This window comes from Perognathus longimembris, chromosome 6 (assembly GCF_023159225.1).
Source record: "Perognathus longimembris pacificus isolate PPM17 chromosome 6, ASM2315922v1, whole genome shotgun sequence".
NCBI lineage: Eukaryota > Metazoa > Chordata > Mammalia > Rodentia > Heteromyidae > Perognathus > Perognathus longimembris.
Window position 1 is genome coordinate 60235098 of NC_063166.1, and position 14218 is coordinate 60249315.

Consider the following 14218-nt stretch of genomic DNA (forward strand, 5'->3'; position numbering starts at 1 on the left):
AAGGTGGTCATTTAGTTATTCTTGCTTAAAATTTCTTCCAAGGAAAAGATATTGTGATCCTAATTGTCCAGCTGAATAAGAATTACTCCAGAGAACTTTGGTTGCTCTTGGGTTCTTATTTGCTTAGTCCAAACTGAGAGAGAATAACCTCTTTTGCTTTGCTTAATTATGAGGCTCTTTAACTCTCTGAAGAAGATACCATCCTGCTGGTCAGTTTGGCATGGCACACAAATTCATGGCTTTTCATTTGAACACATTCGTGATTCTTCTCAGAAAGCATACTCTTGAGTGATTGCTGATCAAAACTCAGCAACATCTTGGTTAGGAGAAATGATATCCAGGAAATATCATGGGAATAGATAGTGTCTAGGTATCTGTGGTTTTGAAAGACTCCTGTATTTTTCACATGTAAGTAGAGCTGGGAATCATTGCTCCAGCTGTGATAAACATCTATCCCAAGTTACACCAAATCAGTAGAGACTGAAGTACCTGACATACTGGCCAACAACAAAATTTCTTTTTCTTTCTTTCTTTCTCTTTCTTTTTTTACTTTAGCTCTTGGCTGGATGTCATGGACATACTAAGGAATGCTCTAAGAAATTACTCTTCAACTCCTATTGGAGATCACCAAACAACAAAAACCATTAGTGATTTATAGAACTAATAATTCCTCTCAAGGAAGATCCTTGAGAGAAAATTTCTCACTGGTCAGATCTGGGAATAACTTCTTTTTCTTTTCTGGATCCTATGAATCACATGTTTCTCTCCTTGCACTGAGTTCTAGAAAGTACGGAGGCCCATTTATGATCTGACTTGGAAATTCATAGAATTTCTTGACAAGCATTCTCATTGTCTCTTACTGATAAACACTCATACTCACTATCTCTTACTGTTATTGACCCTATTTCTAGTGTACTCCTTTTGTCCTGTGATTTTAGCTCACCATGAAATCCTCCAGCAAAAACAAGAAATGAGCAAGCAAATAAGTAGGTAAGAATGCACACATGCACACACAGTTTTGTTTGTTTTGTTTGGAGCCAGGTCTCACTACAAAGCTTAAGCTGGCCTTGAATTTCTGGATTCACAGGATCCTACTACTTCACCCTCCCAAGAAACTGAAACTACAGGTATGCTCCACTGTGCTTAGCTTGAAAGATTATTATCGCTATTTCTCTTATTTATTTATTTTTGTTAAGATCAGGAAGAGTCTTCTAGAGGAACTCCATTTGAAGGCAGGAAAATAAAAGACCATGGAGGGAAAAATAAACAGAGGTATCTGATCAGATCAGCGAATTTCCTCAAACTAAGAAGAAAGAAATACAAAGGGACAATGTCTAGTAGAATGAATGTTTGCTTATTTGTTGTTGGTCTGTTTCCATCTCCATTTCTAGCATTTTCACAATCGTCTGCAAAAAGCAGTCATTATGTAATTTTAAGATGTACCTTAAAAAGGATATCTGTACACATTGCTTTCCCATGGGTTATTATGGGTTCTTGATCTTCACCTTTTCCATCCCAACAGTCAAGTTCAACACACCTAGGAACACAGTGAAATTATTACACTGAACCTTTATAATAAATGTGGGAATACAGATTTAATGAGAAACATGAGAATATTTTTCTTACAAAGCAGAAAATGGAATGAAGTAGCACAGTGCTTTCATGGCATATACAGGTTAAAACAAAACTGTTGTCATCAGAAAGGGACTAAGAGACAGTCCTTTTGTGAGATTAAGAGATTTAGAAGACACAGCCACTAGTTCAAGCAGAATAGTTTGAATGAAATCTTTCTGCAGTATGGTCCTAGGTGAAATTACATTGAGGATCAAGAAGCGATAAGGGAAGAGTTTTAGGTAACTAGGGAATATGAATATGATCTGGGTTATGACATAAAGTTTTTTTTCCCGTACTTCTATGATGATGATATTGCTTTAGCCATACTAGAAAATATTTTGATGGTTTCAATGATTCATCCTCAATTATTCAGAGAAAGTATGTGAATGGAAATAAGGATATAATTAATTTCTTTTGAAGTGTTTCCATACACAAAAAATAGTGAGTTAAAAAATTAGTTGCTGCTGACCTGATAACCAAGACAAAAATCATAAGGTGATTTCCCATTCTCAACTTTTAGTATTTTTACCACATTTTAAACCTGAGATATTTGCCTATTTTCTCTAATTCTTTTCAGTATGCAGTAATTCCCCTTCTCAGAAAATGACATTTTAAAATCTCTAACATTAAATAAAGTTAACTTTGCAAGTTGTTATAACCAGCAGAAAAGTTAACATGACTTCTTAATATACACGTGTCTTCTTTCTGTGAGCTGTGAGGCATGTATTAAATTTACAATAAAACAGAGTCTTTTGAGCTACAGGATGACTATATTTTTGTAAAAGAGCTGTTATCCTTCCTTACCCAAATTTAAATGATCAACATAATCCATTAAAGAGAAAGACAACTGTCATTATTTCTCTGATTATTATTGCCTCTTTTGGGGTGTGTGTGGAGGGGTGGGGGAACAAATTACACCAGCCCTTAATAGTTCACTTACCTGTGGTTAAATGAAAAATTTCAGAAACAACTCATAATTTTTAAACTGCCTGTCATTGAGAGTAGTGTGATGAAATCTTCACAGCCCACTGTGGCACCTGGGACACGAAGCAGCCCCTCTATCTAGAGTTTCTACTTTGTATCCACTATCACTCAGCAGACACTTAGTAACTTTCTTGGTTAATTAGACTTTTATGGTATGATAGCGGTTAAGTAACCATTATTTTGTTTTAAAAATGGACCCCAAATACTAAGGTAGTATTACTGATAACTTTATCATCAGTTATTATTGTTGATCTCTTTCTGTGTCTAACTTATAAATTAAGCTTTATCATAAATAAGTACAGGAAAATGAACAGTATATCTAGAATTAGTTACTATCTATGGCTTTAGACATCCATTGTGGATCTAGGAACTTATCCCCTGTAGTGAAGAGAGGGCAACTGTAGATTGAAGAGTATTATATACAAAACAAAACAAACAAAACAATTTGACATCTTCAATTTCTAACCTGCAACCAGCCAGGAGAATTTGTCTATACATTTCTACAGAAGACTTCCCACCAAACTGCCGGCCAGTGAGATAGGTGTTATGGGAAGAACTGATGAAGTAATGAGCCAGAGGGTGGTCCATTTCTTGGTAAAGTTCTAAACGATCTAGGAAGACGGGGGCATTTTCATCTGACATCAGGTATCTGCAAAATCCATCACTTGATATGAGGCCTGGAGAGAAAAGAACATTTTAGTAGCATTTTTCAGGGGGTATTGAGGTGGTTTTAAACAGTATGAGGTTAACCTTCCTCTTGGTCTTGTTGTCACGCAATCTCATTTTGCGTAACCTGAATAAAATAACAGAGTTGCATGTTATAGGTAATGCCAAGCATTCTCCTATCTCCATGATAGATGTCAAAAGGTCAGAAGAACTTTTCCTAGCTCTGCATTTGCCACTTGCTTCCCATGCTCCTGAGTCTCAGCTGTGTCTTTCCCTGGTCATACAGCCATCATGAATGATAAATGAGAATACGAATGAGATATGCCCTTTAAGAATAGACAACATATCCCTTGGTGATGATTATTGCTCATTTATCTAAAAGTATGGGTCTGGTGAGAAGAGTCTGCAAGGGCCATTGAAATGTGGCTCCAAGAACTGTTATTCACTGCAGTCACTCTTTTCTAACAGGGAGCCAGGCTCATGTGGTAACCGTAGGGCTGGGCAATGTTTGTGCATCTTCTACCTATCAATTACTGGAAACCTTAGCTTTCAGTTTTCTTATTTAAACACTTGCAACTTATGAAATGATTTCACACTAACAGAAAGACACAGATGATAATATAATGTACAGTCATGGATTTACACCTCAGTTCTGTTAAGATCCTAACATTTCCTTTGCTTTGCATTTTTAACATGAGTATATAATTACAAATGCACTGTGGTGAGCTGCTATGTGCCCACTTCTTTTGCATTCAATTTTATCTTTCTTCTGCCAGATAATAACCGCTAGTGGAGTTGTGTGTATGATATTATCCAAATGGTTTTTCTTTTTTAATACATGCACATCTGTCTTAGCAGTAGACTGTTTTTAATGCTTTGGAATGAATAGAGGTAATATCCCATGTGTACATTTAAAGTTGCTATTTTTACACTATACTTTATCTATCTACCTATTTATAGGTCTTGTTCACTTATTTTTAATTAAATGTGTACTAGTCTGTATATGAATATATGATACATTTTTTGAATGAGTTAATAATGGAACATTTATTAGCAGTTCACTTTGTGCTGGTTCTTGATATACAGAGATTAAAAAAAAAAAAACAGACACCATATAGCTTTAGAGGTCTTGCTTCTGTGTAGGCCCCTGTGTATGTGAGCAGGGGTCTGTGCATCCATCCATCCATGGGTGCATATGTGTGTAGTGTAGGCACATGCATGTGGTATGAATGGGTACACGTCTCTGTGCATGTACATGGTATCTGTTTATGTGTTTATGCATATGTATCTGTTGATATGCAGTTATATACCTATGCATGAGTGTACATGTGTATGCTTATATTGTGTGTGGACGTGGATGTAGTATCTGTTTGTGTGTGTGCAGATGACTGTATATGCATGCACGTCTGCATGTGCATACACAAGTGCACACATTTATATGTGTGTGCATATATCTGTAAATGCGTTTATGCTCGTTTGTTTCTGTGTGCATGTGTATGCTATGTGTAGAGACATAGGCAGAGATGTGTATGTGTATAAACAACATGTATATACAATGTAAGTTAAAGTGTATAGCTCTGGGCACGAACATGTATACTTCTGTGTATGTGTTGGTTTATGTATATGCCTGCATGTGCCTGTGCATGCTTGTGCATATCTATGCATTACACTATAAACTTATTGTCCATTATTGTGTCAATGGAGGTTTAGGTCACCTCTAACTACAAGTGAAAGTATACCCTAGAAGTCTGCATACCTGTCTCCTTGGGTGCATTTGGTCATTCACTTGTTCATTAGTTTGTTCATTCCTTCTATGAACAAGCACTTTGATGCACTGAGATAAATGCAATGATAGAAAAATCAGAAAAGTTCCACCTTCATGAAACTCACTCAGTTATGTATGAGAGAAGCAAGTAACCAAACAATGTCATAAAAGTAGTGGAAGCAAAAAAGAAAGGCAGGAAGAAAAGTAATCGAGAATAGCAAGATGCTGTATTAAGACATGTGGCCACGGGGCTGGGGATATAGCCTAGTGGCAAGAGTGCCTGCCTCGGATACACGAGGCCCTAGGTTCGATTCCCCAGCACCACATATACAGAAAACGGCCAGAAGCGGCGCTGTGGCTCAAGTGGCAGAGTGCTAGCCTTGAGCGGGAAGAAGCCAGGGACAGTGCTCAGGCCCTGAGTCCAAGGCCCAGGACTGGCCAAAAAAAAAAAAAAAAAAAAGACATGTGGCCAGGAGAAGCTCTCTAGAGGATGTCACACATTCATGGGAGCAAGCCACATGTGTACCAGGAGTGAGTGGAAACCACTCCAGGAAGAAAGATCAGCAGGTCTAAGGACCTTGATGAAGGTGTGTGTGTGTGTGTGTGTGTGTGTATGTGTGTGTTTCATTCAATGACAGCAAGACAGAATGAACACACTAGTGAAAAGTGGCTAGAAATAAAGCTGGGGAAGCAGCTAAAGACTGTATCAGCTAAATTTAATGTCTAAGTATTTGGGATTTTCTTCTACATGTGTGGGGAAGCTAACATGGGTGTTAAACAGAGTGGATATGCTTTTGGAAGGCTTACTATGAATGCTGTGTAAAGTGTGGCATGAGCAGAAAGGAAGAGAGCCTTCAGAAGTCAATCGGCATTGCCCACGAAGAGAGAATGGAAGCTGGCAATACTGAGATGATGACATATGCTTTGTTTGGAGGCTGTTATCTTATAGGCTTGTTGATGGATCTGATATGATGTGAATGAATGGGAGAAGTCCAGGATGATTCCAAGGGTTTGGGTTTAAAAAACCTGATTAAATATGGGAATGGAAGGACTTGGAAAAAATTATACTAAGTGAAGTGAGCCACACCCAAAGAAACATGGACTCTATGGTTTCCCTCATAGGGAATAATACATGTTTAGGCTAGTTTAGCAGAAGATCACAATAGCCCAAGAGCTATGCCCTTATGAACATATAAGATGATGCTAAGTGAAATGAACTCCACATTATAGAAACAAGTGGTGTTTCATTGTTGAAATTATTTTCAACATACCATGTGAAACCATAGCTTTTTTTTTGTTTCTCTCATATTCCCTTCCTGTGGTTGTATCCCCGCTATCACTGTATCTCATCTGAGTACCCTGAATACTGTATATACGTGTATTCGAACTAGGGAAGGGAAAGGGAATACCAAAATCAAGAGAAAAAGGATAAAAAGACAAATGATTCCAAAAGCAACAAAACCATTTGGTGTAAACCAACTATACAATTCATGGTGGGGGAGGGGCAAGGGGAGGCTGGGAGGAAAATGAGGGAGGAGGTAATAAGTTGAACAAGAAATGTACTCACTGCCTTACACATGAAACTGTTACCCCTCTGTACTTCACTTTGACAATAAAGGGGAAAAAATCAACTAAAAAATATGGGGGCCAGTTAATGGACAGTGAAAGAAACAAATCCAGGTACAGGGAAAGCCAAAGGATGTTGGACATGTGCATTGGAAATGTTCACTCAACATTTGAAAGGAGAGCTCTACTGCAGGATCTATTTTGCACTCCATCAGAAGCTTATAAAAACGCTTTTGCACCACATTCTCATATACGCACCTTTGTAACTGACCTTAAACTTTCCATCGTTTGTGAAAGGGTGAAGCTATACTCTTGGATGGTATCAGTGGTAAGTATGTGCACTTTTAGAAGGACATGAAAAAATAACTAGATTCTCACAACATTTATCTCATTTCCAAATAATTGTTGAGTTTTTCTCTTTTCTCTAGTGCATGATAATACTCAATTTATGACCCAAAATATTGAGTAATATATTTCAGCAGGCTCTATGGACCTTTTTTGTAAATTGCTAGTCCTGGGGCTTGAACTCTGGGCCGGAGCACTGGGCCTGGCTTCTTTTTGCTCAAGGATAGTAATCTACCACTTGAGCCACAGTGCCACTTCTGGCTTTTTCTATATATGTAGTGCTGAGGAATCAAACCCAGGGCTTCATGTATGTGAGGCAAGCACTCTACCACTTAGGCCATATTCCCAGCCCCTGTATGGACCAATTATGATGGAAGGGAAAACTGATACTAAGTGAACAGCAGGAGAAAGACAAAATAGTTACTACTCCATGGCTTTAGGGAATTCTAAAATATGTAAGATACCTTTAATGAAAAAAAAAATCCAAAGGTTTTAAAGACCCACATTTTCTTGTTCCAAAGGAAACATTTTTTTTTTTTTTTTTTGCCAGTCCTGGGCCTTGGACTCAGGGCCTGAGCACCGTCCCTGGCTTCTTCCCGCTCAAGGCTAGCACTCTGCCACTTGAGTCACAGCGCCGCTTCTGGCTGTTTTCTGTATATGTGGTGCTGGGGAATCGAACCTAGGGCCTCGTATATCCGAGGCAGGCACTCTTGCCACTAGGCCATATCCCCAGCCCCCCAAAGGAAACATTTTATCTATTTTTATTACCTTTTTTCTTTAAATCTTCATCAGGCTCATACATCTCGATGATCTGCATTGCCCTTTTAACATCATAAAATGGGAATAAAATTTCATTCAGTCGAGGGTCTCGTTGATGCTATGATGGATGAGAAAACTCCATTTAGGCTAACATTTATCAACCAGAGGTATTTCACATTTCCAAGCAGATCATTTCCTAACCAAGCTACATCTAAACTACTGCATTTATAATTACAAATTTGGACATCCCTCACTGCCTTCCTATCTTTTCCCCTAAAATATACTTCTAAGAGTTCAAATTTGGAAATCCTATCTTGTTTCCTCTTTTTGACCAAAAAGGAAATATGGGTTTTCTTCCTCATTCAAAAATTTGAAAAATTGCTTACTATTTCCCATAGGAAAGAGATTTCCATAGGAAAGACATTTGCCATAGACAAATCTGAAAACTGAAGTGAAAATATTTAATAGTAGAAAAATTAGTTTAATTAAGCAGTAAAAAAATAAATTATCATATAAATAAATAGATCATATGCTAATTTAAGTGCCAACAAAACCCAAAATAGTAGCAACAAAATCCCAAGTGTCACATAAGAAAATAACATTTCATTTTAACTATATATCTGTCTGCGTTAACAAATTTCTTGGGCACTCAGCAAACTTCATGTTTGTGGTTATTTTTCAAATTAAACCAATTACAATAATGAAGATTAACTAGCACAAGAATATGTACAAGTGCTAAGCCATATAAAAGTCTGAATTTAAATATCAGTACTTCAAAAATACTTTCTGGTCCCTATAAAGTAACTCATTTTGCCTAGAAAAATTTCCCAGGCAGAGAGAGAGGGTCTACGGATAAGGTAACTCGGGAGGCTGGCAACATTTTTCTTTCCAATAAGCGCACTTAAACTATTTCTGGTATTGCGGGCAACATCAGAGGCAGTGATATTATTCTGACTTCTTGAGATAGTGGAAAGTCCACTCACTACTTCACTTAAATACAATCATGCAGGTGCATGTGTGTGTACATATGTGTGTGTACATACGTATGTATATATGCATGCATGCTTTGGGTCCATAAACTTCCTTATATTTCATTGTTCATGATAGGATTGCCTCATGTCTCTCAACTAGTAAAACATAAATATATGAATAAATAGCAAACAAACTTTCATGGAATAATGACCAACAAAGAGATCTAAGACTTGGTCCATAAATAGGAACTCAGAAACAACTCTTTACCCAAATATATGCACAGACTTTGAAAAAAGTTACTGGGAAGGTATTTAAAAAGCAATTATTACAAGTTCATATGAATTTCCCTGACTCATTTGTTTGGGGATAATTGAAGAAGACTACACATGGAATGACTGCCTTTGACTAAAGAATACTTGATGTCATTTCCTAAGTGGCCAGAGCCTCTTCTGGTATCCAATTCAGTTTTATGTACAAGCTCTAAGCCATATAAAAATCTGAAGTGTAAGTGTTCTTACAAGGAATCAATAACCTTTGGGCAATTTATCCCAATGAAGCATGTCTCTGTTGTAACTTAAGAAATTATGACTCACAGTAGCTCATATCCATGCAGTTGCTAGAGAGGAAACTTATGAAATAACAGGCTTTGAGACTATAGGACAAAAGCAGGATAGGAAGAGGGGAAACTGTTAAGTAGATCATGGGCTGCCAGGCAAGGAAGGGCATGCTGAACCAAGTTGGGAAACAGGGATGTGATCATGCAATAAAACCCATAATTTAAGGAAACAAGGAGCTCCACTTTGAATGAGAAGAAATTGTTTTTAGAAGCAAATAATGTCAGGTGCCAGTGGATCAAGCCTGTAATCCTAGCTTTTCAGAGAGCTGAGATCTGATGATCTCCAGTCGAAGCCAGCCAGGTTAGGAAAGTCTATGAGACTCTTATCTCCAATTAACTACCAAAAAGCTGAAAGGGAAGCCCAAGTGGTAGAGTTCTTTAGCAAAAGAGGTATGGGACAATCCCCAGGCCTTGAGTTCAAGCCCCAGGACTTGCACAGAAAGAAAAGGAAACAAATATATAAAAATTAAAACCTCTTTTTAGGCATCCCTTCTCCCCTATACAATATCATGGAAAAAGACAGCTAAAAGTGGGAAAGAATCCTTTCTACTAAAGTTCAGTGCAGTTAAGTTCACAGTTACTATCTTTTCCTTCTGTATTAAAATTAAGTCTTTTGATTTATCAATGTGCTCTTTGCTAAGTCATGTAGACTCATGGAGCTAATGGGGTAAATCTATATAAATTAAAAAGTAAGACAAAGAAGGGATTCACCAGAAGGGAGAGAAGCGATAAAGTTAGGGAAAAGAGAGAAGTCAGACTTTTCTGTGTGTTTTACATATATCCATGTGTGTGGTCGAATGTGCTGATACCTGAAGTGTGGTCTGTGAATGCCAGCGCAGATTTCAGGCCTTACCCCCTACATTGCTATAGGGGACTGATTCTCTAGGGTGAAACCCAGGAATCTGAGTTTTCCTAAGCATTTCAGGTTATTCGGATTTACTCAGGTTTAAGAAAGCACTGCCCTAACCTGTAATGGTTTGCATCTTAAATACATTTAATATCTATTGGAAAAAAGCAAAGTAACTAATTCCTAGCAAAATAGAGCTAATCATTTGAAATGTCCTCCCAATTAAGCCCTATTAAAAGATAATGAGAAACTTAGTATTCATTAAACCATCCACTAGAAGCTACAGCCAGGAAACCCAGGTGTCCTATGATGATTATATCAATAACCTTTAGTTTAAGAATTTTCCAGGTGCCGGTGGGTCATGTCTATAATCCTAGCTTCTCAGGAGGCTAAGATCTGAGGGTTGGATTGTGGTTCAAATCTAGCCCAGGCAGGAAAGTCCATGAGACTCTTATCTTCAATAAACTACTCAGAAAAAGCCCAAAGTGGCGCTGTGGCTTCAAGTGGTAAAGCTCTAGCCTTGAGCAAAAGAAGCTCACGGATGGTGCCCAGGCCCTGAGTACAAGCCCCAGGACCAGCCAAAAAAAATTACAATCACAAGAAAATAAGCCTTATTTACATATATTCTGCCAGTTAGCATAATTTTCCTAAAACTATCACATTCTGAAAAGGAAGATGAGCACAATCTGAATAAACCAGTGGCAGAGAAACAAGTGATAGGATTTACATTAAAGTCACAAAACTATAAGTGTTATGTGAAAATAAATGAGGAGGAGAAAATCATGTTCAGGAGATGTCAGGGTAACTAAAAAAAGTAGAAAGTTCCATTTAGACACAGTACACAGTACACAGACACAGTGCAAATGCTTTGCACAAGTCAGAGGGACTATCAGTTTCTACTTGGATAAATGATGTACTCATAATATTCACCCTACGGTATCCAGTGCTTTGTAAAATAATGCTCTAAGTAGCTTCTGCTAGAGAGATAATGGACAGGTCCCTGGAATTGTCCTTACTTTTACTAAGAAAAAAGCAGCAATTGACATCAATCCAAGTAGCACTGGGATTGGGAGGATAGCTGGTAATATAAAGTAATACCAAAAAAAAAAAAAAAGACATAATGAGAAAGGAATATTTGGCAAGTTGTAAGCTTACTCATAAGGTAATATACCTCCTCCTCATTGCTCTATGTCTTCCAATTAAAGAATAAATGTATTGCTAAATTAAAAGTTATCTTGGGTCCTTTCTTAAGTGCTTCCAACTATAAAATTAGAAAATGGAAAAAATGAGGTTTACTCATGAGGTGATCATATTTATGTGACCTGGGATGAGAATACTTAGTAATGAGAAAATAAAGACCGTTCTTGATCAATGTGGTCATCTAAGATCTGTTCCTTCTCTTTTATATTTTGATCCATGTCAAGATAAAACTCTCAGAAACCCTCAGTTCTGCAGGACTTTAGATGTTCTCATCTCTGCAAGAAATCAAATAGGCCAGTTGCTGGTGGCTTATGCCTATAATCTGAGGTACTCAGGAGGCTGAGATCTGAGGATCATGTTTCAAAGCCAGCCCAAGCAGGAAATTCTGTTAGACTCATCTCCAATTAACTACCAGAAAGCCTGGAAGTGGGGCTGTGGCTCAAAGTTGTAGAGCACTAGCCTTGAGCTGACGAGCTCAGGGACAGCACCCAGGCCCAGAGTTCAAGCCCCAGGACCAGCTGACAAAAAAAAAAAAAAAAAAAAAAGGCAACACCAAAATCAAAATCAATTTAGTTTCTTCTTAGTATGGAGAGGGAAAAGAAGGTGAAACCAACTGAAGTCCAGAGATTATAATTAATCCTGCCATATGCAAGCACCAGATTGTTAGATTCAACCATGTGGAAGCTCTTCTTAACTCTAATTAGATATTTTCATAATTTTGTAATGGGACTTTCCCTTTTTCTACTGAATGCAACCCAGAGGTACAGCTGTAGCAAAATTTTTAGGTGTGAATGAATTTCCTTAACTAAATTCCTTATGTGAAATATCAAAGTATATATTCCTGCTACTCTGATATTCTTCCATTCACATTAGGCATACCAAGGAGGAATACAAACACTAGATGGCGCTGCACAAACTATCATGTGCAGACAAATGACTATTAAATCAAATATTTTCCTTTAATTTTATTAAATGGGGATCCTATTAGATGAAGGTTCTGACTCAGCAAGTCTAGATTCTTTATTTTCGTGTGTGTGCGTGTGTGTGTGTGTGTGTGTGTGTGTGTGTGTGTGTGTGTGCCTATGTGCACATGCACGCTGGTACTGGAACTTGAATTCCAGGACTAGGCACTATTCCTTAGCGTTTTTACTCAAGGCTGACACTCTACCACCTGAGACAAACCTCCACATCCTGCTTTCTACTGGCTAGCTGGAAATAAGAGCCTCACAGACTTTCTTGCCTAGGCTGGCTTCAAACCCAAATCCTCAGATCTCAAACCTCTAGAGTAGCAAGAATTTACATGCATAAGCCACCATAGCCCAACTAGATTAAAGGATAATGGGTTGACCTTAATAAAGGACATGCAAGGAGTTGGCAGAACACTTGCTGGACTTGACAGTTTCTTTAAGGAGATGCTCACATCTTTGCCTAGTCTTTCCTGTTCAGTTCCCTAGTACAGAAAAGGGAGAGTTCCAGGGTAGATTGTTTAAATTAATGACTACATTTTTTTTTGGACTATCTGACCTAAAGGTGAAATAATGTTCTCTTAAGAAATTAAGAATTACACTAATTTAATTAGTCTCATCCCCAAATTCAAGGCACCGCTTTACTATTTATAACTAGGGTAATAGGAGGGAATATTAAAAAAACAAAAAAACAAAAAACAAAACCACCAACTCCAGCTGGGCACCAGAGGTTCACACCTGTTAGCTACTCAGGAGGCTTAGATCTGAGGATCTCTGTTTGAAGCCAGCCTAGCCAGGGAAGTCTATGAGACTCTTATATCCAATTAACCACTTAAAAAGTTGAAGTGGGGCTGTGGCGCAAATTGGTAGAGTGCTAGTCTTGAGCAAAAAAGCTCAAGGACAGTGCCCAGGCCCTAAGGTCAAGCCTTATGTCAAGACAAAAACAAACAACAAAAAAACCCAAGAGGGCTGGGGATATAGCCTAGTGGCAAGAGTGCCTGCCTCGGATACACGAGGCCCTAGGTTCGGTTCCCCAGCACCACATATACAGAAAACGGCCAGAAGCGGCGCTGTGGCTCAAATGGCAGAGTGCTAGCCTTGAGCGGGAAGAAGCCAGGGACAGTGCTCAGGCCCTGAGTCCAAGGCCCAGGACTGGCCAAAAAAAAAAAAAAACCCAAGAAACCAAACCACCCAAAATCTACTAATAATAGCAACAGATAAAAGCCTGCCTAATAAAGAACATTAATGGCAGTCAAAAAATGTGGGACTAGACACTAAGTTAAAAATGAATTTTACAACCTGTAGATGGGGACAGGAGGGAAAAACTGGGGAAGGAGTGACTGTCTAAAAAGAAATATACTCTTTATCTGACTGATAAAATGGTAACCTCTCTGCATATAACCTTTCTAATAACAATAAAAATTTAAAAATATACATATAGGAAATTTTGTTTTCTTAAATTAAATACACTAAAAAAAATCTTAGAAGTTTTAAAGCAAAAAATTTAAATGTCTTATAGGAATTATAATACCATTAGGTAGATGATGAAATAAAAGTCCCTAAGGAGAAATACATCAGATAAGAGCCTATAAGGTGACACTTATCCTCAGAGTTTGGAAATGTTCTGTATAAAAACAACAGGCTGCACTAGGTAAGTTCTCTCTTTCATAAAGATGGTTGATACCAATTTCACCCCCAAGTGCATAGCAAGTGACACATGGATGATGCATAGATTTTCCTCATCTCTATTGAGCTATCTTTCTTCTTGCTTAGGAAGCTAGATTCCTGCCCATCTCACCAAATTTAAGATGATCCATGAATCACAGTGCACAAAGAAGCTGGAGGAAATAAACCAAACCAAATGAAAAACAGAAGAAGGAAGAACGAAGGGAAGGGGTTCAAGGAAATAAAGCAAGGCA

General features: G+C 37.9%; 1 protein-coding gene across 6 annotated transcripts in view; it reads right to left on the reverse strand.

Annotated features, from left to right (window-relative positions):
- Plcb4 (phospholipase C beta 4) overlaps window positions 1–14218 on the reverse strand; it is a 351489-nt gene that overhangs the window by 64162 nt on the left and 273109 nt on the right. For all 6 annotated transcript variants that reach the window (XM_048348807.1, XM_048348811.1, XM_048348806.1 and 3 more), the window contains 3 exons: window positions 7709–7817; window positions 3065–3275; window positions 1444–1537 (listed from right to left, as the gene is read on the reverse strand). In XM_048348807.1, the coding sequence (XP_048204764.1) occupies window positions 1444–1537; window positions 3065–3275; window positions 7709–7817 (414 nt within the window). The remainder of the gene's footprint in view (window positions 1–1443; window positions 1538–3064; window positions 3276–7708; window positions 7818–14218) is intronic.